The 22,478-nt window shown below is 35.8% G+C and overlaps 1 protein-coding gene across 1 annotated transcript in view; it reads left to right on the forward strand.

Annotated features, from left to right (window-relative positions):
* Nucleotides 1-22,478, forward strand: part of LOC101890695 (neurotrimin) — a 190,867-nt gene that overhangs the window by 9,320 nt on the left and 159,069 nt on the right. Inside the window, exon 2 of the mRNA XM_059122639.1 lies at nt 12,927-13,033. Coding sequence (XP_058978622.1) covers nt 12,927-13,033 — 107 coding nt within the window. The remainder of the gene's footprint in view (nt 1-12,926; nt 13,034-22,478) is intronic.

Raw genomic sequence — 22,478 nt, forward strand, 5'->3', positions numbered from 1 at the left:
GTATGAGACCTTTCTTCCAGAATTATCGCACTAGACTGCGCGCTGGACTGAAGGGAGGATTGGAGAATTGCGCTCATTGACCAAAAAAGGTCAACCTTGGATTTTGTATGATTTATTTAAAAAAATACTGAACCGCAATCTTAAATCTTGAAGTTTGTTAAAGAACTTTTCTCAGAAACCAACAAATAAAAAAATAATGAATTTAAAAAAATTTCATCAGGACCTAAAGTTATCGATTTTCAATAAGTGTTAGCAAACATTATCAGAGCTACAATCAGTGAAAATTGCCATTATTTTTAAGGACTACAAAAATTCTACCATTTTCAACTAAGCCTTAAGGACTTAAAGTTTTTATTATTAAAAAAAATGGATTATTTAAGAAAAATGTTTCTCCGTTCCAACAAAGGAGCAATATTTTTTTTCATTTTTTTCCAAAAGACCAAACAACCGCAATTTAAATTTTTTAAACCATTTTTTTGACAATCAACAGAGCTATACAGGTGCGATATACAAAAATTGCAACAAAGTCAAATGCCATCATTTTTTCTTTTTTTTTTTTAAATTTTAGTGAATAAAAGCATAAAATGTCGGAAATAGCATCAAATTTTAGAATAAGTTTAGATTAGTTCGAATTGGTCAACTTTGAAACGAATTATGGCCTTCAAACGGCCAGTGAAACCGTCACAAGCTGCCCGAAAGTTGCTCTGTGGTATTTTGGCCCATTCCCGGCGAAGCGCTTGCTTGAGGTGATCGACACTTAGGTATTTTTTAGTGCCAACCTTGCTTTCCAAAATACTCTAGATACAATAGTCCAACGAATTGGTATCTGGAGATTTTGCTGGCCATTGTGCGCTGGAAATGAAGCGAGGAACCTCGTTTTGAAACGATTCTTGGTTTGCGCGTGCTGAGTGGGATGGAATGTTCAAGGTCTGCGGTCAAAATGTTTGCGTGCCCAAGGCTTAAATACACCCTCCAGACTATTTTCGTGATAATATTCGGCATTTATTCTGATGCCACGGTCCATTAATACGAGCGGAGAGCTACCATCGACTGTTATGGCGGCCCACGCGAAGGTGTACATTTTCAGCCGACCTCTTTGGCAATTAACACGATAATTTTGTTTGTTTACAATCTGCTGGACAACGAATGTTTTCTCATCGGAGAAAACCAAATTCGGCAGTTCACCACTTTTCGCCAAGCGAAGTAACTATTTAGCTCTTTTGAGCCTAATTCCTTTCTTTCGCGGTGTAAGTTCTTGCACTTTTTGAAATTTCAATGGCTTTACCCCGAGCTAATTTTTCAATATTTGCCGATATATATTTATACCCTACACCACAAGGTGGTCAGGGTATTATGTCTCTGTGCATTTGTTTGTAACAGGCAAAACGAAACGAGATAGACCCATAGTTCCTTTTGATGATCTGCATAGAATCACATTCTGAGTCGATTTATGCATGTCCGTCCATCCGCCCGTCTGTCCATGTATTTTTGTAAACAAAGTACAGTTCGCATTTATTGGCCTATTCAGATGAAATTTTGCACAGATCATTTGTTTGGCCCAAGGACGAACCCTGTTGGAGATTATCGGTCAAAATGTAGATATAGCTCCCATATATGTCTTCGTCCGATTTGCCTTTTATTGTGCATCAAATGTGTAATATTAGCCCGAATAGTATGGAATTTTGCCTATACGACCAAATTAGACCTGAAAATAAGTATTCCAAATTTTATCGATATTAGTTCAGATATAACTATAGCTCCCATATAGATATCTAATTTGTTATATCATCTAATTTGTTATTTTTGTCCTCCGCAGTCGTAATATGCACTCTGTTACAACAATATTTGGGAAAATGTAGCAAATGCAGCTCTGAAATACATTTGCTAAATTTTATCGAGATCGGTTCAGATTTGGATATAGCTCCCATATATAACTTCGTCCGATTTACATTTTATTGTTCACCAAACGTCTAATATTTGTTCAAATGGGATGGAATTTGGCACTTACGACCGAATTGAATCTAGAAGCTAGTATGTCAAATTTGGTGAAGATCGGTTCAGATATAGCTATAGCTCCCATATATATTGTTCATCCGATTTGTTATATTTGTTACCCACAGCCGTAATATGTACTCCGTAACAACGATATTCAGGGAAATATTTTAAATACAGCTCAGAAACATCTTTTCCACATTTTATCGAGATTGGTTCAGATTTGGATATAGCTCCCATATATATCTTTATCCGATTTCAAATTAATTGTGCACCAAATGGGCAACACAAGTCCGAATTTAAAAGATACAAATGGTTCGGCATATTTAGTCCTTTAAACTTAAAATTATTATTATAATCATATCGTGTATGATTGAATTCTCCCATAAAAACTTGTAATTGTTATGTGGACCTCTACTAAATTAGCAAAGTGGTGTAGGGTATCATAAAGTCGGCCCCGCCCGACTTTCTTTACTGGTTTTTTTTTATATAATCCTTCTCGAAGTGATATCATGCACTATATGGTAATGTTATTTGGTATAAAAGATAAAAATGTCTCTGTCAAATTTGGTGAAATTCGGTTCAGAATTGGATATGCCCCCATATATTAGTTCCCTCCGAAACCAAATTATAACTGCTCTAAGGTTGATAGGTGATATGATATATTCCACATAAATTCCCAATATAAAATTTTACATTACGAGAGCTCTACTGGTGTGGGGTATCATATTGTCGCCCAAGCACGACCATTGAATTTTCCTCACAGTTTTTTGTTGATTTTTTTAGAATTTTGTGAAGGACTACGCTACTATCTGGAATATTTTCAAAATTTACTTTCAAGGAAATTTTGTTGGTATTTTTTTTTTTTTTTTGTCTAGAGCTAATAGATCTACAATTTTCGGTTATTAAAGTAGTTTATTGACTTTTTAAAAAAAAATGTCAATTAATAAAGATTTGTTGTAGTCTAACAAAGCAAAATTTGTCTTAAAAAAATAAAAGGATCAATGGGGTTATTGTCCTATATTATTAAATATTTTTTAAGAATTTCTAAGCAATAGTTTTTCGGATTTTTTCAAAAAAAAAAAAAAAAAAAATTAGATCGAAGTAAATTCTGAACTTTTTTAAAATTATTTGACTATTTTTCCAAAAGAATTTTAGTTTTATTTAATTCTTTGTTTCCTCTTCTATTGAGCATACGATCTCGTCACTTGGTTAAAGACCTTTTTTTGTCATTGAAGTTATTTTTAAAATAACTTCTGGGGAGAATATCCCAGACAAAAAGCAAGGGAACTGATGAGGATTGGTGGCTCTGTCTGAAACCTAGGTATACCCTGCCTTATCCCCTGGTAAATATTACCATCGTCCTCCACTAATAAATAAACGTTGGTTTTTTTTAAAAACAACAATAAAGGGATTAAGCCTGACCATTTTGCAACAACAAAATACTGTGGTATCCCGAACAAACAATCCAACATTGTTCTATAATTTGACTATTTTAAAATCGAAAGTAATATTAAAATATTGAGACGCTGTACCCATATCTAAAATGAATAGGTCGAATATAATATATATGGCTTAACTTTACCTTTTAACTAACTTCTTTATAATTAGCTCATTCTTTTATTTTTTGATTCTTACTTTCGATATTTTTGTAATATATAGAATTTTTTTTAAAAATTTTAATATTGTAAACGTTTGCTAGGCCTGCTACTTCCATTACTATTCCAATTTAAACATGATAAATCTCAAATGCACCTTCAAATACGATTTACTTTCTCCTCCCTTTTGAAACTCCTGCGTCTGCATTCCATATCATGTGTGCAGCATATGTCCGGTAGATGACAGTAATAGACATATCCAGACTCAAAAAACAACAAAAAAAAAAAAAAAAAACAAAAAACCGGAATCCTGACAAACGCATAAAAGCCATAACATTTATGTTTCATAACATTCTTTTGCCATGGCAAACATATGTTGTAACATTTCATTCATTTCGGCCATGTAGCCAGTCAGGCAGCCAGCCAGCCATTGCTCTATCTCTCTATGTTCACATAGCGTACAAACATACATTCGTACATATGTTAGTAGTCTGAGTACGTTTAGATGATGGGAACAGTTAAAAGTAGGCATGCGACCACACAAAGTGGGCTTAGCGTAGTGTGCATTACAAACCGAATATTTTTGGTCCTAGATGTAACGTGGCGATAACCAAAAACTTGGTTATGCCAAACACGTCCGACAATTGCCTTCCCGGCCGGAGAAGAACAATTTCATTTAACCACCCATGTCATTCTCCCTAGGTCTCCAACCCCGAAAAAGCCTGTGAATATTAAACTGGTCATAAATGCTAGTCAAAGGATTGGCTTTTTCGGCAAATATTTCCCAGTGACATTTGGTTAAGGTAGCAGGACCAATTTTTTTCCTTGTTGTTGGAGTAAGAGTGTCTCCTCTTCTTTTCGGGTAGGGTTTTAGTTTTTGTGTTAATATGACATGGTTTGCCATAAAACCAAAAACAAAAAAATATAACTTACATCCCCTGCTGGGTGGGAACAAAATTCAAAAAAAAAAAAAATACAATATATGAGACCCCATTTGCCAATTCATTGCATGTCGTACCAATTCAATGATAAATGAAGAGGTTATGTTGACCTGAAATTCAATTGAACACACCACAAATATTGGCCAGACTAAAGTGAAATCATATAAATTTCTTTATGATATTTTTCACTCTTTTTGTCGGGTGTTTTATGAGGCCATGTTAACCATAAATCATTGTTTCATTTTCAATTTAAGATAAATTTGTCCGAACATGGGGGAAAAGGTTTTTATTGGAAACGGACTTGGGTGAATTTTATATGATGTAATGAATAATTGTGTTTAATTTTGACATTGTGACAGATGTTAAAATTTTTGGAATTTTAAGTCGGGAAACCAAAAGTATCATAACGAACGAAGACGATGAACTTGTAAAGGAGTGAGTAATAGAGTTTCTTGGAATTGAGTATACTCCCCAGTCTGCATGGTTTTGATCAAACATCTCCCTTTTTTGTTGTAGCCTATGTTATGTTTCTCAACCACTTATCGTTAGAACTTTAAACTCTCAAAAAGTGTTGTTTGTATTATTTTGGAAGTATAAAAGGCCGTTGATATTCTTAATAAAAGCACGAGTTTTGACCAGAAAGTTCTTCAATGGCTGTAGATTAACAATTAGTTTGAAAAAAAAATCATTTAAAATATTTTTCAAGAGATTATGATTTTTATCAAGAAGTCGTTTGAAAATCGATGATTCTTCGACCAGGAAATCCTAAAAATATGCCTTACAATCGATGATATTAGGTCAGGTGGTCCTAGTAAACAAATCTCAAAATTCTAAAATTTGTTTATAAAGACTTGTAATATTATTGTTAAAAATGACCAATATTGATGTTAAGTTCTTAATTTTCTTAAAATACCATGGACTTTTGTCAATAAAAAATCCTTAAAAATCAAAGATATTGGGTCATTTGATCCTTAACAAAAAAGGTTTGAAATCATGTTTTAAAAAAAAAAAAGATCTTGTGTTAATTTTCTTCACAAAACCCCAATATTACATTCAAAAACTCCATGATTTGGATCTTAAAATAAGTTGTACGAATATTCGTTAAACAGCAATACTCATTTTTTATCGAAAAAAAGTTTTAGACATAGTATTCATATATTTCAGCTATTTTGTGTAAACGACTCCCAGAAATACAGATTCATAAAAAATCACGATTTAGGTGAAGCTGTCGTAGAAACAATTTGCTAAAAAAATCACCTATTTTGGATCCAGAAGTCTTATTCTCTATGTTCCTAAAAAATCCGCGATTTTGGGACAATGGTCAAAGATAAAATTAAAAAAAAAAAAAAAAAAACAATCCTAAGCTTTGGAAAAAGAGGTCCTAGGAAAAACTTTTTTCCTTAAAGAACCTATGACTTTGGGCTATGAATATTAAAATATTCTTCCCAAAAATTCACGATTTGCTTTCCGATTTTAGGACAATGGTCAAAGATAAAATTAAAAAAAAAAAAACAATCCTAAGTTTTGGAAAAAGAGGTCCTAGAAACAAAGAACCTACGACTTTGGGCCATGAATTCTAAAAATATTCTTCTTAAAAATTCACGATTTTAAAAATATATTTCCCAAAAATCTATGATTTTGGTTCAAGACATTCCTAAAAATCCACAATTTTGACACTAGGGGCCCTAGGAATAATTGTCTCCTCCACGATTCGGGTCAAGATTTCCAACGAACATTTTTTAAACCAACGGTTTCGCGTGAAGTGGTCACAGAAACAACTTTTTTTGGTCAAGACGTCCGGAAAACAATGTTCTAAAAAAAACAAGTAAGCAAAGGCTACAGTCGAGCGGGGCCGACCGTTGAATACCCTACAACACTATAATGAACCATACAGTTTATATAGGCGAAATACTCGACAGAATTCCGCAAGATATTGTGACAAATAATAAAAGAAAACCATCAGGTTTCGTTCTCTAATTTTCGAATAATAGCAACTTAAACTAATTTGCTCATTTCCAATTTATTGGTCGATGTTGCACGTAAATGGTCTTCCTAGATCTGGAACCAATATTTCCCAAAGACCTATAATCTCTCAGAAGTGGCAAAAGATTAACATTTATTATTGGTTTTTGACTGAAACGCATCTATATGAAATACAGACATTTGACTATATTCTTCAACGAAATCAGCGTTAACGAAATAGTTGGAAGTGCGTCTTTCCTGTATTTGTGAATTCTCCAAAAAGTCACTGGAATGGACATTTTCGTATTTTGTCTACAAAAGTTGGCAAACTATTTCACACTTTGAATATTTTTGGATGGCCATCCAAAACTGCTTGGCTTTTGCAATGTCCGGTAACCCCCATTCAAATGTGCGTGAGGATCGGGCGATAATTACTACCTGCTGACAATTTTGCAGTATTTTGGTCCATTTCAACCCCTAAATATATGGCGATCATCTTATCCCCATGCAAAATTTCGTAAGGATCGGGCCATAAATGCGATCTGTATATGATATCCTGATATCCTAACTACTTAGTTTTGTTAGCTGTAGAAATATTACCAAATGTTTAATTCAAAATGAAAATATGCCAAAAATATGACAAAATGGAAAAAATATGAGAAAATGTTTCAAAATCAATATTTTCATGTTTAGAGAGATATTTGTATGCGTTTTTTAGACGTTTTTCCTTTCCTGTCAAGAGGCCATTCTGAATTAATGAGAACTGTCGAAATCAGTTCAGCCGTTCTCGACATATATGAGATCTTTCAAGCATATCTTCTTTGATAGACATACATATCGCACATATTTTGCTATATATTCGATTTTTTTGGATCTTAACATCAATGTAAAGATCAGAAGTAACCTTGTCATGGCTTTGAGATTTCGCCGTGATTTAAAATATTCGCCGTTTAATGAAAAATTTTGAATTTTTTTTCAATAAAAAAGATATGGCCTATTTTACCCACTAAATATTATCCGATGACCACCCAATTTGGTAGGCTTCTTCCCCGCCCTAAACTCTAGCTACATGCGAAACTCCGCGTCGATTGGTCTATAATTGCGACCTGAATAGCTACTGCAAAATCCAACATTTTTTCAGTATTTGGTCCATTTCAACCCCTAAACATTTGGCGATCATCTCCAAAAGAAATAGGGTTCTATTCTGACCCTAGCCCCACCTCCATTCTAAATTTCGTGAAGATCGGGCCATAATTGCGACCTATAGAGTGATTACAAATTAACATGGACAGACGGACAGACGGACGGACGGACATACATAGCTAGATCGACTCAGCTCGGCGAGCTAGGAAGATCCATATATACTTTCCTATGTGGGAAATCAATATTTGTTACATAATTTTTGGCCCAATCAAACTTATAATACCCCCAACACATAGTGTTGTAGGGTATAAATACATGATTTGAGCAAAGAAAACATTTTCTTAAAAAGTCCACGAATTAGAGTGGTTTTTTAAAAATCCATCATGTTAGTTCAAAATAGGGTCCAGAGGTCCATCATGTTATTTCAAAATAGGTGCTATGATCATTTAAGCAATTTTTGTGCCATTTAGTTCAGATTGACATAAATATCTTCTGTACAGGATCCTCTTAACAGTAGAAGAAATCACCAGCAGTAATTTAGAGCTCCAGCTCTGCCCGCTCAATACTTATGGTAACATATTTAGTATATTTTTGCTTTTTTCGTAGTGTTCGTACAGATTTTCCAAAATCCACAAGATAAGTCATTTTCGAATTATAGTTTTACCAGCCAAATATATGCAAATGAAGTCATATCCATTATCTTTAAGTACTTTTTGTGCTATTTTAGTCCGAATTTCCAAATTTTCTTGAGCATCTTCTTATTTAGCAGAGCCTGGACTTTCATAGAATTTAACCCTTACCTAAATATTTTATTGCTTCATTTTCAGAAAAGCCAGCGAAAACGTTAAACGTTCTTTGAACCGCACCGTTTACAAACTTCAAAATATTTTCAAATAATTTCAATCATTGCCGTTCAACACATGTTACAATTGAAGACTTGTTGATGTAATTTACGGTTCTTGGAAATTCAATGAATTACTTGGAAGCGTCCTTTTGCCACCACCAACCCCCCCCATTCCCCTGAAATACCACTTCTGCCTTTATTGGAGCCTAATTCTATTGATTTCATTGGGGCAACAATAAAAGGCATAACCAGTCAAATCGCTCTCCCCCCCCCCTCTCTCTCTTCATCAGACTCCACAAAATAACTTTGTAAATCAAACAATTCATACAATGTGGATATGTGTGTGTGGGTGATTGAGTGTGTGTGTAATGTTATTCATATGTGGGGGGGTGGGGGGTGTGTGTGTGTTTGTTCATGTGCAATTGTGTAAAGCATTTAACAACATCGTTTACATATCATTAGGTTTTGCCATGTAAACACAAGTATATGTTTATGAATTTTGTTTGTGTGTGTGGCTATGTGTGTGGGTGTGTTTGTGAGGAAAGGAAGGTGTTGTTACGGGAAACGGATACGGATGCGGATATAAGGCTCCGGTATTCGTATGTATGCGTGTGTGTGTGTGTTGCAGATTGATTGTATGTGTGTAACAAGCAGCTTAATTTTGTACAAAACTGTATTATTGTTGTTTTTAGTGTTGCTATTATTGTTCTTCTTCTGCTTCTCGTATTGTGACGGCAGCCAGTTGAATGGCTGCCCATGTTATTGTTGTAGCTACTGTTGTCGTTGTTGTTGTTGTTGCTGGCTCTGCTGGTAAACAGTTTGTGTTTATTGCCAGTTAATTTATTAGTTCAATAATTGAAATTTGATTGAATTTAATTACACCGCCATATATTATTATAAGCAATGGACAGCGCGTGATGAGAGCGAGCGCGGGAGGTGGGATGGATGAGTGCTGATGACTGACATCGGTGTCGGTGGCAACAGGAGAGCAGGCGGCTATTATTTTATGGCCACAAGCCAACAAACCACAACAAAGTGACTAACGCCAACACCATCACCACCACTGACATTGCCACCAGCCATAACAACACCAGTAGCAGCACCACCAAAAACAACAACTGTTTCACAAGACAACAAAAGCCATGACTCTATTTAACCATAATTTGCTGTTGTTGTCATTATCACCATTTGAGCGACGGGATAATAGCCCCGACAAATTATAATGTTATTTAGATAATTAAACCATTTTAAAATGCGATCATCATCAAAATTCATTCCAATAATCACATAAATTTGTTTATTCATTGTTTTGTTGTTGCTGCTGTTGTTGTGTTTGGGAAAATATTTTAATTTTAGATTTTGAAAAGATAATTAATATTTAATAAGCTCCGGCTAAATTTCGGTGGTGAACAAAGCCATAGAGACAATGGAAAAGTGACAACATAATGGGGAATATTTTGAGTTGCGAAGTTTGGAAATTGTTTTTGGTTTTAAGAGGAGTTCTATAGGAAAGAGATTATTTCAAAGCAGGGACGTACACGGAAATGCACTTCAAAACCATTTCTTTGGGAGGGGGAGGGGTCTTTGTAGAAAAAAAAAATAATTTTGCATGTGAAATAAATACACCATACAAAAAAATGATTTCAGTATCCATTTCAGTATGTTCCTGCTTCAAAGACTTCTATAGAAAAAACACTCTAAAGGGTGATGTAGATAGGATATCTTTCCGACATTGTTTTCAAACAAAAGGTATTTCAAAGGTATTCTATAGAAAAAAGATTTTAAAATGCGTTCTATGAAAAAGTCATTCATAAAAATGAGTTCAGTAAACATTTAATGGTCTTGTCTTGACCGAACACATTCTGGAGTTCTCCTTCATTGGCAGATAATTGTTCAAAGGTATTCTAGACAGAAGCCTTTTAAAAGACCTTAATTAAAAAAAAACTATCTTTAAAAACGATTCCTTAGGAGAAAGAGCATGAAAATGTCTTTCTGAGGCAAACCGATGGAAGACTCTTTATGGCCATGTTAAGACAGACGTTTGAAGAGACAGAATACCGCTCTATGGCCTATTTTTAAACACAATAACTTCCCAAATATGTACAGAGTTTGTATAGACAAAAACTACTTGAAAACTTTCTATCGACACAGAAAGCCTTTCATATGATATATATGCAGAAGACCCTTTAAAGGTTTTGTATCATTTTTTTATTAAAAAGATTACCCATCTACCAATCAAATCTTCTTCTTCTGTGCAAATAGAAGACTAGTTGAAATTCTTTATAGGCAGAAAGACCGTCACAGGTATTCCAAATAGAGTATATTGTTAAAATAACGTCTCTAAAAGGAGACCCTTTAAAAGTCTCCCATGCCTTCTGTGAAGAAAAGTGATTCAAATGTCTGATTTGTAGAGAAGGCATTCCAAAGGTCTTCTACGGAAAGAAGATCTTTCAAAGGGCTTTTATGAAGTAAAGACAGGTCTTCAACAGGGATATCCCCATCTGAACGTCATTTATGTAGAAAATATAAACAGAAGACCTCTGGATTAAGGTTTGCTGACCATTCTATAGAGAGGACATCCTTTGAAATCCTTTCAAAGAGAGAAGAGTTTTTGAGGCCCTTCTCTAGAAAGTAGACGCTTCCAAGACCTTTCACATCTTCTGTGGAGAGAAGACCTTTCGAATTTCTGCTTAGGATAGAAGATTTCCCAAATGTCTCTTACGGAGAGAAGACCATTCTTAGAACTTTAATGAAGAAAAGATCTGTTTCAGGTCTTTTGCAGAGAGGAACCCCCCATATGAATTAAGCCTTCTTCAGTTATTCTTTAGAAAGAAGACTTTTCGAGAGTTTTTTCTTTAAGAGACAATAAAGCCTATAGACCCCTTGGGTTCCTCGTCAACCAAACCTTCGCTGGGGAGATGATTTTTTAAAGGTCACCTCTAGGAAAACGGCTTTTTAAAAGTCTACCATAATGAAAAGAATTCTCAGGTGTTTTGCAAAAACAGACGACATTTCAATAGAATTATATAAACAGAAGACGTCTTGAAGATCTTTTTTAGTCTCAAAACTTCTAAACGGTTTTCTATACACGGAATGCCTCTCAAAAAATTCTATATACGGAAGAACTTCTTCTTCCATAGACAAAAAAACATCTTTATAGTTGTAAGTCTCTATGGGTTTAAATAGTTGTTCAATAGGACCTCAACAGACACAAATAAACTCGAATCTCTTACAGATGGAAGAACTCTGAAAGGTCTCCTATAAAAAGATAATCTTAAGAATACCTTTTATGTAACGAAGAACTCTTGAAGGTCTTCTATTGAAAGAATACCTCTCGAATGTCTTCTAAAGTAAGAAGGTTTCTATAAAAAAAACATCTCGACGGCCCTCTAAAAGCTCCTCTATAGAAAGCACCCCACTAAAAGCTATTCTATAAAAAGAAGACCTTTATAAGGACTTCTACCGGAAGAATATCACTAGAAGGTCCTCAATAGGAAGAAGATCTGTAGAAGGTCTTCTATAGGAAAAAGAACTCTAGAAGGTCTTTTATAAAAATAAGAAGACTTCAAGACCTTCAATGGAATGAGGGCCTCTGGAAGGTCTTCTAGAAAAAGAAGACCACTGGAAGTTTTTCTATAAAAAAGACCTGTGGATGGTTCTCTATAGGAAGAAGATCTCTAGAAGGTATTCTTTAGGATGTAATACCTCTAGAAAATCTTCTATAAAAAGAAGAAGACACCAAGGCCTTAAATAGGAAGAAGACCTTTAGAGGGACTTCTTTAGAAAAAATACTTCTGTAGAAAAATACCTTCTAAAGAAAGAAGATATCCATAGATAGAAGGTATTCCATTAAAAATTCTCTCTAAGGTCTTCTATAGAAAGATAGCCTCGGAAGATCTTCTATAGAAGAAATACCTCTAAAAGATCTTGAGAAATGTTTCTCTAAAAATAAGACTACCTAGAAAGACTGTTAAAAGTCTGCTAAAGATATAAAACCTGATGAAGGTGCTCTAAAAACAGTAACCGTTTAAGGTCGTCTGTAAACAGAATTCAGCTATAAATAAGTCCCTTAAAAGTATTCTATAGGACCTCTCGAAGGTCATCCATAGCGAGAAGTACACTCGAAGGACTTCTATGAACCGCTTCATAATCTTCTATAAAGGAAAATCCATTTTAATGACTTTGATGAAGTGGAGGTGTTTTGTAAGTCTTTTTGGAGAGAAGACATTCCAATGACTCCTTCAGCGGGAAGAATGTATTTGTGGTGATTTTAAGGAAAGAAAAAAAATTTCAATTTTCAGATAAAATTTAATTAATTAATTTTCACTTTTTAATTTATTTTTTTTTTATTTTCTTGTTAATGTATTTTTTGCAATTAGTTTTTTTTTTTGATTTATTGTTAATTTTTTTCTCTCTTTTTCTCCTTATTATCCTTTCTTCCCACAGCCATTACAGAAGAACCCGAATTTACTGAATACATTGAAAATGTAACCGTACCTGCTGGACGCAATATCAAATTGGCGTGTTCTGTTAAAAATTTAGGATCATACAAGGTGAGTAATATTAAAAAGAAATTATACTTACTATTCAACCAGTGGAATGAGGTTTGAGAAGCTTGGAATAGAAATGTGTGCTCTATTCCAGAACCTGCAAGAATCTACTAGTTTTGCAATTTTTTTCGATGTCATAAAGGAAAAATCGGTAGTCATGGTATAATTTTTTAATATTCTAGAAGCTCTGGGGCAGAGCAGTGATAAACAAAATGTAATAAAAAAATTAATTTTGAAAATCGATTTACATACGTCTCGTTCGTTGTAATTTTTTATCGATTTCAGGAAATTTGGTAAAAATTAAAAATATAAATAAAATTAGTTTTGCAGATTTTGGTCATAATTTAAGATGTAGGCAGTAGCTCCTGGCTATTTTATGGCAAAAAAATTTCAAAATGATAAAATTGTTACCCAAGACCTCGAAGCTTATAAAACTTATCATGGTCATATTTTTAAAAATATTGGTCCCCATGTGGAATGCAAATTCCTTTTGATTTTTGTTGTACTTATAGGTCCTCTTCTCCATATCTATCCAGAATTTAAACTAAATTTACCCCAATATAGTTCATAGTTGCGTACACCAGTTCCTAAACGTATGAGTGATTTTATATATTTTATATCACTCATACGCAGAATTTTCATACAAACGACCTGAGGCCACGGAACTAGATATAGAACCAAATCGTTCCACGGAACTAGAGTGGCACAACACCAATTTAAATAATATTTTTGCTATCCAATTTTTACCGAAAAATGTTTGGAGGTCAGGACCTTATGTATGGAGGATATCAGTTAAATTTTCTATATATCTCATTCCAAATATTTGTATGGAATTCCTCATAATATTAGATTTATATTTGCAAGTAATATAATTTCGAAGACTGATATCCTCCCTGTGACGTATGAGTGTTGTCTAGCTGCATATAAATTATACGTTCATTGCACGAACATCAATTACTTATCGAGTGATTTTTATTAGTTCCGTCTTCTTTTTCCCCCCCCCCCCCCCCCCCCCCCCTTTAAATTGCCATGCAATTTCCAATGTTAATTCACCAGATGAACGCAATATTTTGTTCACATTAAAAGAGCAAAGAAAAAAAAAAAACATCGAAAACTTGGTGGAACAATAAGTCTCAGATCCCCCATTCAATCCATAACCTTTTAACGTTGACACAGCTGCAGATGCATAGTTTCTTATTGTTGCAAAGGAATCTTTGACATCAACAGAAATGCCAGCGAAAATAACAATAATGTGACAGTATTGCAAGGCAAAAAACACGAAAAAAAACGAAGGAGCAAATCGAACAGACAATATATACCCCTACATATATATGAGACTCACTCGATGTGTCTGTGTGTCTCTGTGTGTGTGTTCTTGTGTTTACTGAGTAAAAGCCATGGATAACTGACAGACAAATGACAGTTGTCGTATTGTGACAAAAATAAAAAACAACAACGGCGTTCCATGAAAATGCTAGTCAAGCTGAAGGGGGGAACAAAAAAAAAAACATATTCTCAAAGTGTGGCATACTTACACACTACTATACACACGCAACATCGTGCAACAACTCTTATTTTTATGTACTACACACAGTTGAAGTGTGCGAGTGTTTGTGTGTGGGTTAGTCTCTTTCTACCGAACACACATATTGTTGTTTATTTGTTTTGACGCAGTGAAGAGCAATTGTCGAAGGAAAAATATATTTTCGCCAGCGATTTTTTTTTATTGAAACTGGTTAAAATCCGCCATAATCGAATATTGACTTTCATTCTCCGGAATCTGAAAACGCATCAAAAATAAAGTTCTAAGGAATAATTTTGATTTTTTTTTTTTTTTTCATTCAAAGTTGGAAATTAGAAATTCTCACTACTTATAACAAAAAAATTTGGGCAATAAACATCTGAACCCATCTGAAAACAAGAGGTTCATGTTATAGGGCTAATGGTAATAGTTTCGGCTACGATATCGCACCTAACATATCTACCTGGTAGTAACGTGATAATGCATTATAATGGAATTTTCAGCTTTTATAAATATGCCGTTTACCGCATAGGGCAAATAATTACTATTACATTTACAATGAAACCGTCACACTCTGCCCAAATGTTGCTCTGTAGTAGTTTAGTCCATTTCCGGCGAAGCACTTGCTTGAGGTGATCGACACTTTGGTATTCTTTAGTGCCAACCTTGCTTTCCAAAATACTCCAGACACAATAGTCAAACGGATTGGTATCCGGAGATTTTGGTAGTCATTGTGTGCTGGAAGTGAAGCGAGAAAACTCATTTTGTAACCATTTTTGGGTGGCGAGTGCTGAGTGCGATGATGCTGAGTCCTGTTGGAATGTCCAAGGTCTGCGGCCAAAATGTTTGCGTGCCCAAGGCTTTAATACACCCCCCAGAATATTTTCGCAATAATATTCGGCAATTATTCTGATGTCATGGTCAATTAATACAAGCGGAAAGCGACTATCGGCTGCTATGGCAGCCCACACTAAAAACATGGCCGGCGCTTGAGTTCTGGTGGCCAACCGAAGGAGCACATTTTCTGACATCTGACCTTATTGGCAAGTAAATACTATCGTTTTGTTTGTGTAAAAACTGCTGGACAACAAATGTTTTCCCATTTGAGAAAACCAAATTCGGCAGTCCACCTTTTTCGGCCAAGCGAAGCAACTCTTTAGCTCTTTTGAGTCTCTTTTCTTTCTGTTGCGGTGTAGTTCTTGCACTTTTTGGAATTTTAATTGCTTTAGCCCGAGCTTATTTTTCAATTTTTGTCAATTTTTGCTGATGTTGCTGTTTTCTTCCGTCCACTTCCTAACGAGTAATGGTACGAGACATAAACGATTTATTCACATTTAAATGCTGGAGTGCTCTAACGATAGCCACTTGTTGTTTTCCAGCCAAATGTAAAGAATTCTCACTTTTAATCTTGAATTCTATCACGAATAACTTTTTTCTGGAAAATTCTCACCAAAATGGTTTTTTTTATGCTTGTAAACAATATAATGAGCTGTCACTGAATAATTTTAACAGCTGTCGGACAAGTGGCTTAGAAATGACAGCAGTCTGAAGTTTGTTGCAGTTTTTTAATCTCACCCTGTATAGTGTTCAGTTTAGGTTAGGATGAGGCAGGCTTGCTACTGCAGGAGATTTCCAAAGGGTAGTTAGTGATTTTCTGAATCATTTTCTGTTCTCTGAATAACAGAATCGTTAGCTGGGAATATTTTTTTAACTTTCTCTCATTAAGTTGAGTGACCGGCCATTTATTTACACAGGTGCCCCGGCTTGTTGTTCCACAGGAGTTCGTAGTGCTAGCTAGAATAGTTTCCTAGCCATTGCTGCTGAACCCGAACAAGTTTAAATCTATCTGCGAAGGCCTACCCATCGGTAAGCTGCCAAACCCCAAACGGTCTCAGATCCATTTCAGAAGGCCTGAACATCTGCTCCCAAACATACCCACAGTGAGCTGCCGAAGCCGAAAAACCTAAGACGACCTGGACATCTTAAGCCACGCCTATAGAGACCTCAAGGCAAAGACTTTGAATACGACGACCCCAAGGCAAGCCCTTTGAAGACGACGACCTTAAGGCACGCCTATGAAGTCGACGACCTTTAGGCATGCCTATGAATACAACGACCTTAAGACACGCGTATGAAGACGACGACCTCAAGGCACGCCTATGAACACAACGACCTCAAGGTACGCCCATTAAGACGACGACTTCAAGGTATGCCTATGAAGAGGACGACCATAAGGCACGCCTATGAAGACGACGACCTTAAGGAACGCCTATCAACATGACGGCCTTAAGGCAAGCCCTTTGAAGACAACGACCTCAAGGCAAGTCCTTTAAAGACGACGTCCTCAATGCACGCATATGAAGACGACGACCTGAAGGCACGCCGATGAACACGACGATCTTCAGGCAAGCTTATGAAGACGACGACCTCAAAGAAGAAGACGGCGATTTTAAGGCACGCCTATGAAGAACTGCAGTCCGCGAACTATTATACCTGATTACCTTCAAATCATCAGCATCCCGAAAACCGACATCCCAGAACCCAGACATCGTAATTCTTCTCTTAATTGGTGTGGGAGAGCCAATTGAAATCTGGCGATCACTCACAATTTCCCAATTTTATTCAGAGAATCAACTTTCCGGACACCAGCATCATGACGAACACAAACATTATAATTCGTAATTCCCAATAGTACCTCGAAACCTTCGAAACGTCGGCTAATCACACTTCACATCAACTATCGGAGTACCGATCGTAAACAACCTGGCATCGCTGCATCATAGTTCTTTATCATCCAGTCGTTTACCCTCTTACCTACGAGCTACGTAAACATTGGATTTTGTCGAAAGAGACCTTGGCCCTAAAGCCGATTTTCGGAGGAAGTACGTTTTTGCCGTTTAAAAAAAATATACCCGCATGGCTGAGGGTGTGATTACAGCCATATCTCGAAACTATTGCTAATACTGGGCCCCTTTTTGTGATGAGCAATTTCATTTTTCCGTTTATCACAAAGACCGACAAAAATGAGTTTTTCATATAAAATGTGTAAAATTATCTCTAAATTGAACCAAAATAAAGTATCTCTTCACCTGCCCCCTAACTGATTCGATGGGACAGACCCACTTTTGTTATTGCCCTTTTTTTGTATTTTTAGAATTTTAGTGTCATTTATCAATCGATCAGGCCTGAGTTTGCATTTGCATTTTTCTCAGGTGATATTTTTAATAAAGATTACCTATTATATAATTCTGCAGTTATTTCGAACTGGAATTACTTCCAAAATTCCGAACTGAAATTACTTTCTTACAATTTTTCCATTTAGTTTAGAAAAATATGAATTTGGATATTGGCAAATTCCATCCGTTAGCATTCCAAAGTTCATCAACCGATTCCATCTCTCAGATCTATTAATAAACCCATTTTAAGAGAATTCGTAGAAATATGTCCCTGTTAAAATATCCTCGACTATACCTTGGCTCTTCTTCCACATGACTCTTTGTTCGCATTCACATTAAGGCACTGATTGTTGTGTGTCATTTTGGTTGAACTTGTGAAAAAATGCAGAATATATTTTAAACAGATGCATGTCTTTCCCAGAGTCCTTCCACTTTTTTTTCTACCTCCTCTCCTCTTTCCCTCCGATACCCACCGCAATGCTCCATTACATGTTGGCAATTGTAAATGTGGCACGATTCTCGGTCGGTATTGCCACATGATGAATGTACTGATGAATCCTGTTGAATACTCTATGGGTCGTTCATTTTAATGTGACACAACTGGCAGGCAGACACACTGGCAGACAGACAAACTGTTGTATTGTCTCATGTGAAAGGAACTCCCCCCCCCCTTTTGCATTTCCACACTTGGGGCAAATGTGTCATGGGACTGCAACAATGGAGCAGAAGATGAAATGCATTTGCACCACAGCTCTGCTCTTGCAACATTTGATTTTTATGAAAAATGTTGCGATTAACTTGGTTTAATATTAATTTTCCCCAGAGTTTTTTGTTGTTGCAGTTGTTTTGCCTACACTTGACGGATTCGAAGAGTGGGCATTGAAAAAGTGTGGCATGATTCCCACTTCACTTTCATATCATTGGGCATTTAACTTTCTGTGCGTAGCCAGTTTAATGCACAAAAGATTAATTGTGCGCAAAAGTCAGTCTGTCAGTCCGGCCGTCAGCTACAATGTCGGGAGGCAGAACATTTGTAGGATTGGCTGGCTGGCTGAGTGACTGTCTGTGTGATTCAATAACTCGTTTTTAACAATAAATACTTTTTTCTCTTTGGGTTGACAGTAATCGGTGTTATTATTTATAATATTCCGTTATGGTTGGCCATGGGCATGGAGGCAGGGGAAAGGGGCGTGAAATCCATTCAAAGGCTTTAATTTTTATTATTATCTGTCAGCAGCGTCACATTCATATTTGTCATTGAAGCAGAAAATTAATTTGCTGCTGACATTGCATGACTGAATGTAATAATAATAATAATGCCGATGATGATCATCATCATTTCAATGATGTTGGTAATGATGATGATTATGGGAATATGCCTGGCAAAGAAATTCTATGGACAATGCCATCAGTCCTCGTATGAATGTGAAATATTCTCAGCTTTGTCCATCCTCCCAGCAAAATTCATTAAATAAAAGGATTTAATAATTGTCACTTTGGGATAAATCTATTATGCCAACGGCTCATAACATCTGGATTTTCCGAATGAACACGTGGTCGAATGGGATTGAGGGACTTTATGCTATTCGGAATTGAATTCGAGTTCAATAATAAATTAAAGGTGTGAAAAAAGTTCTGCCATAGAAAGTATAGAAAACAAGTTAAGAAGTATAATTCGTTGGTTCGACAGATATAACCCTCAGATTTAATTTATTTGAAATACTAAAAAAATCTATGCGATAAAGCCAGTACGTTCACAAACGAATTCCAGATTTCCAAAGATATTTTTGGAATTTATTATTAACAAGTAAAAAAAAAAAAAACTGTAAGTTCAATCGGGACGAACTTTGAATACCCTCCACCATTTGGAACGAATTTGGTAATTTTCAACAAAAAAAAAAAAACGAAATAAAATCCGTTAAAATCCTAAAAATACCAAATGTAGCCCTTATATTGGGGTCTATACGACGAGTGGAGCTGCATGGGCAAATTTTGTCAATACCGAATATTGTGAGGTACTATTATGTGGGGGCTATACGAAAACGTGGACCTACACAAACAATCCAGTGGTATCCATTACGAACTTCAAATACCAAATTTGAAACAATGTCGTTGAATAATGTCGCTAAAATCATCAAAATATCGAATATTGGGAGGTACCGTTATATGGGGGCTATACGAAGACGTGGACCTCTACAGACAATTTTCTGCCATAACCTGTAATATCCATTACGAACTTTAAATATCAAATTTGAAACATTTCCGGTGAATTATGTAGCTTAAATCGCCAAACTACCGATAATAGGGAGGTACCATTATATGGAGGCTATTCCAAAACGTGGACCTACATGGCCCATTTTCAATACGTAACCTACATAATCTACATATGAGTAAAATTATATAATCCGAGGGAACTAATATATGGAAAGTGTATTTAACTCTAAATCGATATCCACCAAATTTGACGGAGGCAGTTGTTGATTTGGTTGCAAAAATCCATCCAATTTGAGCTGATGTTATATGTTTGGTACAGAATAAACGTGAAATCGGTTAAAGATACGTATGGGAGCCATATCTAAATCTGAACCGATCTCGATAAAATTTGGCAGAGATATTTCTGAGCTGTATGAAATATTTGGTACCAAATATCATTTTTTCGAAGTGCATATTGCGAATTTAATCACCAAATCGGATGAAACAGCTATATTTGAACCAATGTTCACAAAATTTGAAATATTTGCTTCAAGGGCACAATACACTTTTGGGGCACAATAGAATTGGAATCGGAAAAAAAATATATAGGGGAGCTACATCTAAATTTGGGCCGATTCGCACCAATTTCCACAGTGTCCGTCCTTGGGCCAAATAAATGATTTGTGGAAAATCGTTAGCTCAATGGGACAATAAATAATATTTCTATAGAAATATGATAAAGAGGCAGGCTTTAACCTATTCATCCCAATCGTGTTATTTGAGATTTATGGGTATTGAAAATGCCAATAATTTGTGAGGAAGTTGAATATATCTGTACACGTTTTTTGTAGTTCTCATATAGCAGTCTCGCCTTATTCTCATTTAAAGTACTTTGAAGGTTCGAATTACAAATGGCTATAATTTATCAGGGTCAATTTTAAGTACGTCAACTCTACCCATGTTTTCGTGTACCTGTCATTTAACAGTTCTAGGTACTTCTTGTTTTTATATCCTACACCACATAGTGGTAAGGGTATTATTTCTTTGTGCATTTGTTTGTAACATGGAGAAGGAAGCGAGATAGACCTATAGTTACTTTTGAGGATCTCCATAGAGTCACTTTCTGAGTTGATTTATACATGTCAGTCCGTCTGTCCATGTATTCTTGTGAACAAAATGCAGATCGCATTTATAGTCCGATTGAGATGAAATTTTCCAAACAACATTTGTTTGGCCCAAGGAAGAACCCTATTGAAATTGGAGATAATCGGTAAAAATTTAGATATAGCCCCCTTATATATTTTCGTCCGATTTGCCTTTTATTGTGCACCAAACGTGTAATATTAGCCCGAATAGTATGGAATTTTGCACATACAACCAAATTAGGCTTGGAAAAAAGTTTGCCAAATTTGATGGAAATCGGTTCATATATAGCTGTAGCTCCCATGTATATTGTTCATCCGATTTGTTATTTTTGTCCTCCGCAGCCGTAATATGCACTCTGTAATAAACAATTTTTGGGGAAATATATCAAATATAGCTCAGAAATACCTTGATAAAATCCGTTTCAGGATATTTGGAGTCGATCTAGTGGTGTCCATCCGTCTGTTTGGCTGACATGCCCAATCGTCACAAAATGATATTTTCAATCAAAAATTTCTAGCCTGGCAACGTAGGTGGCCCACCCCTACAGGTACCTCCCCCAAAAAAGGGGAAAGAAGAAAAGGATAGGACCAATCAATTTTAAACTTTGCAAATCTCAATATTTGTATTGGTGCTAGATCAGGTGCGCAAATAAACAATATCAGTCTACTCCATCTAGTACCTCCCCGCAAAGCACCTGCAGCTTCACAAATTTAAAAAAGATACCAAAGAAAATTCCGATTATCATCAAATTTCCCAAATCCCAATATTTCTAACACCTGTATAGCTGGTATGAAGATAGGATGGAACAGACCATTACTTCCGCTACCTCCCCCAAAAAAGTCAACATTTTGAATAACCACATCCCTAAAGTACTACATGAGTATCCGATTCTTTTCAAAATTGGCACGTTCCAACATTTTCACCAACACAAGATCTGGTGTGAAGATGGTGATCATTTTGGTACTTCCCCCAAAATGGGTCAACATTTTGAATGATCGTAACTTTTGTGACGACGTGTTTTCACTTTGAAGCTGGGGTAGGTTCAGCGGGGGCCAGAGTCGTCACAAAAATTTATTTGTTAGGACATAAAGAGAGAGAGCGAAGCGAAAATATTTTCTTAAAACGTTATAAATTTATTTCCTTAAATAACACTAAACACTACACTAAACACAATAAAATCACGTTCAGAACTTTTTACGAAGAACACTAAATCACAAAGTTCAGTCGAAATGTTAATAAACGGGTAGCAGTGGTGGCAGCTTGGCACAGCGGCGGCCCGATGAATAGGCGAGCGACGAATAGAGTGGCGGCAGCTTGGCACAGCGGCGGCCCGATGAATAGGCGAGCGACGAATAGAGTGGCGGCAGCTTGGCACAGCGGCGGCCCGATGAATAGGCGAGCGACGAATAGG

Source organism: Musca domestica, unplaced genomic scaffold, assembly GCF_030504385.1.
Source record: "Musca domestica strain aabys unplaced genomic scaffold, Musca_domestica.polishedcontigs.V.1.1 209, whole genome shotgun sequence".
Lineage (NCBI taxonomy): Eukaryota > Metazoa > Arthropoda > Insecta > Diptera > Muscidae > Musca > Musca domestica.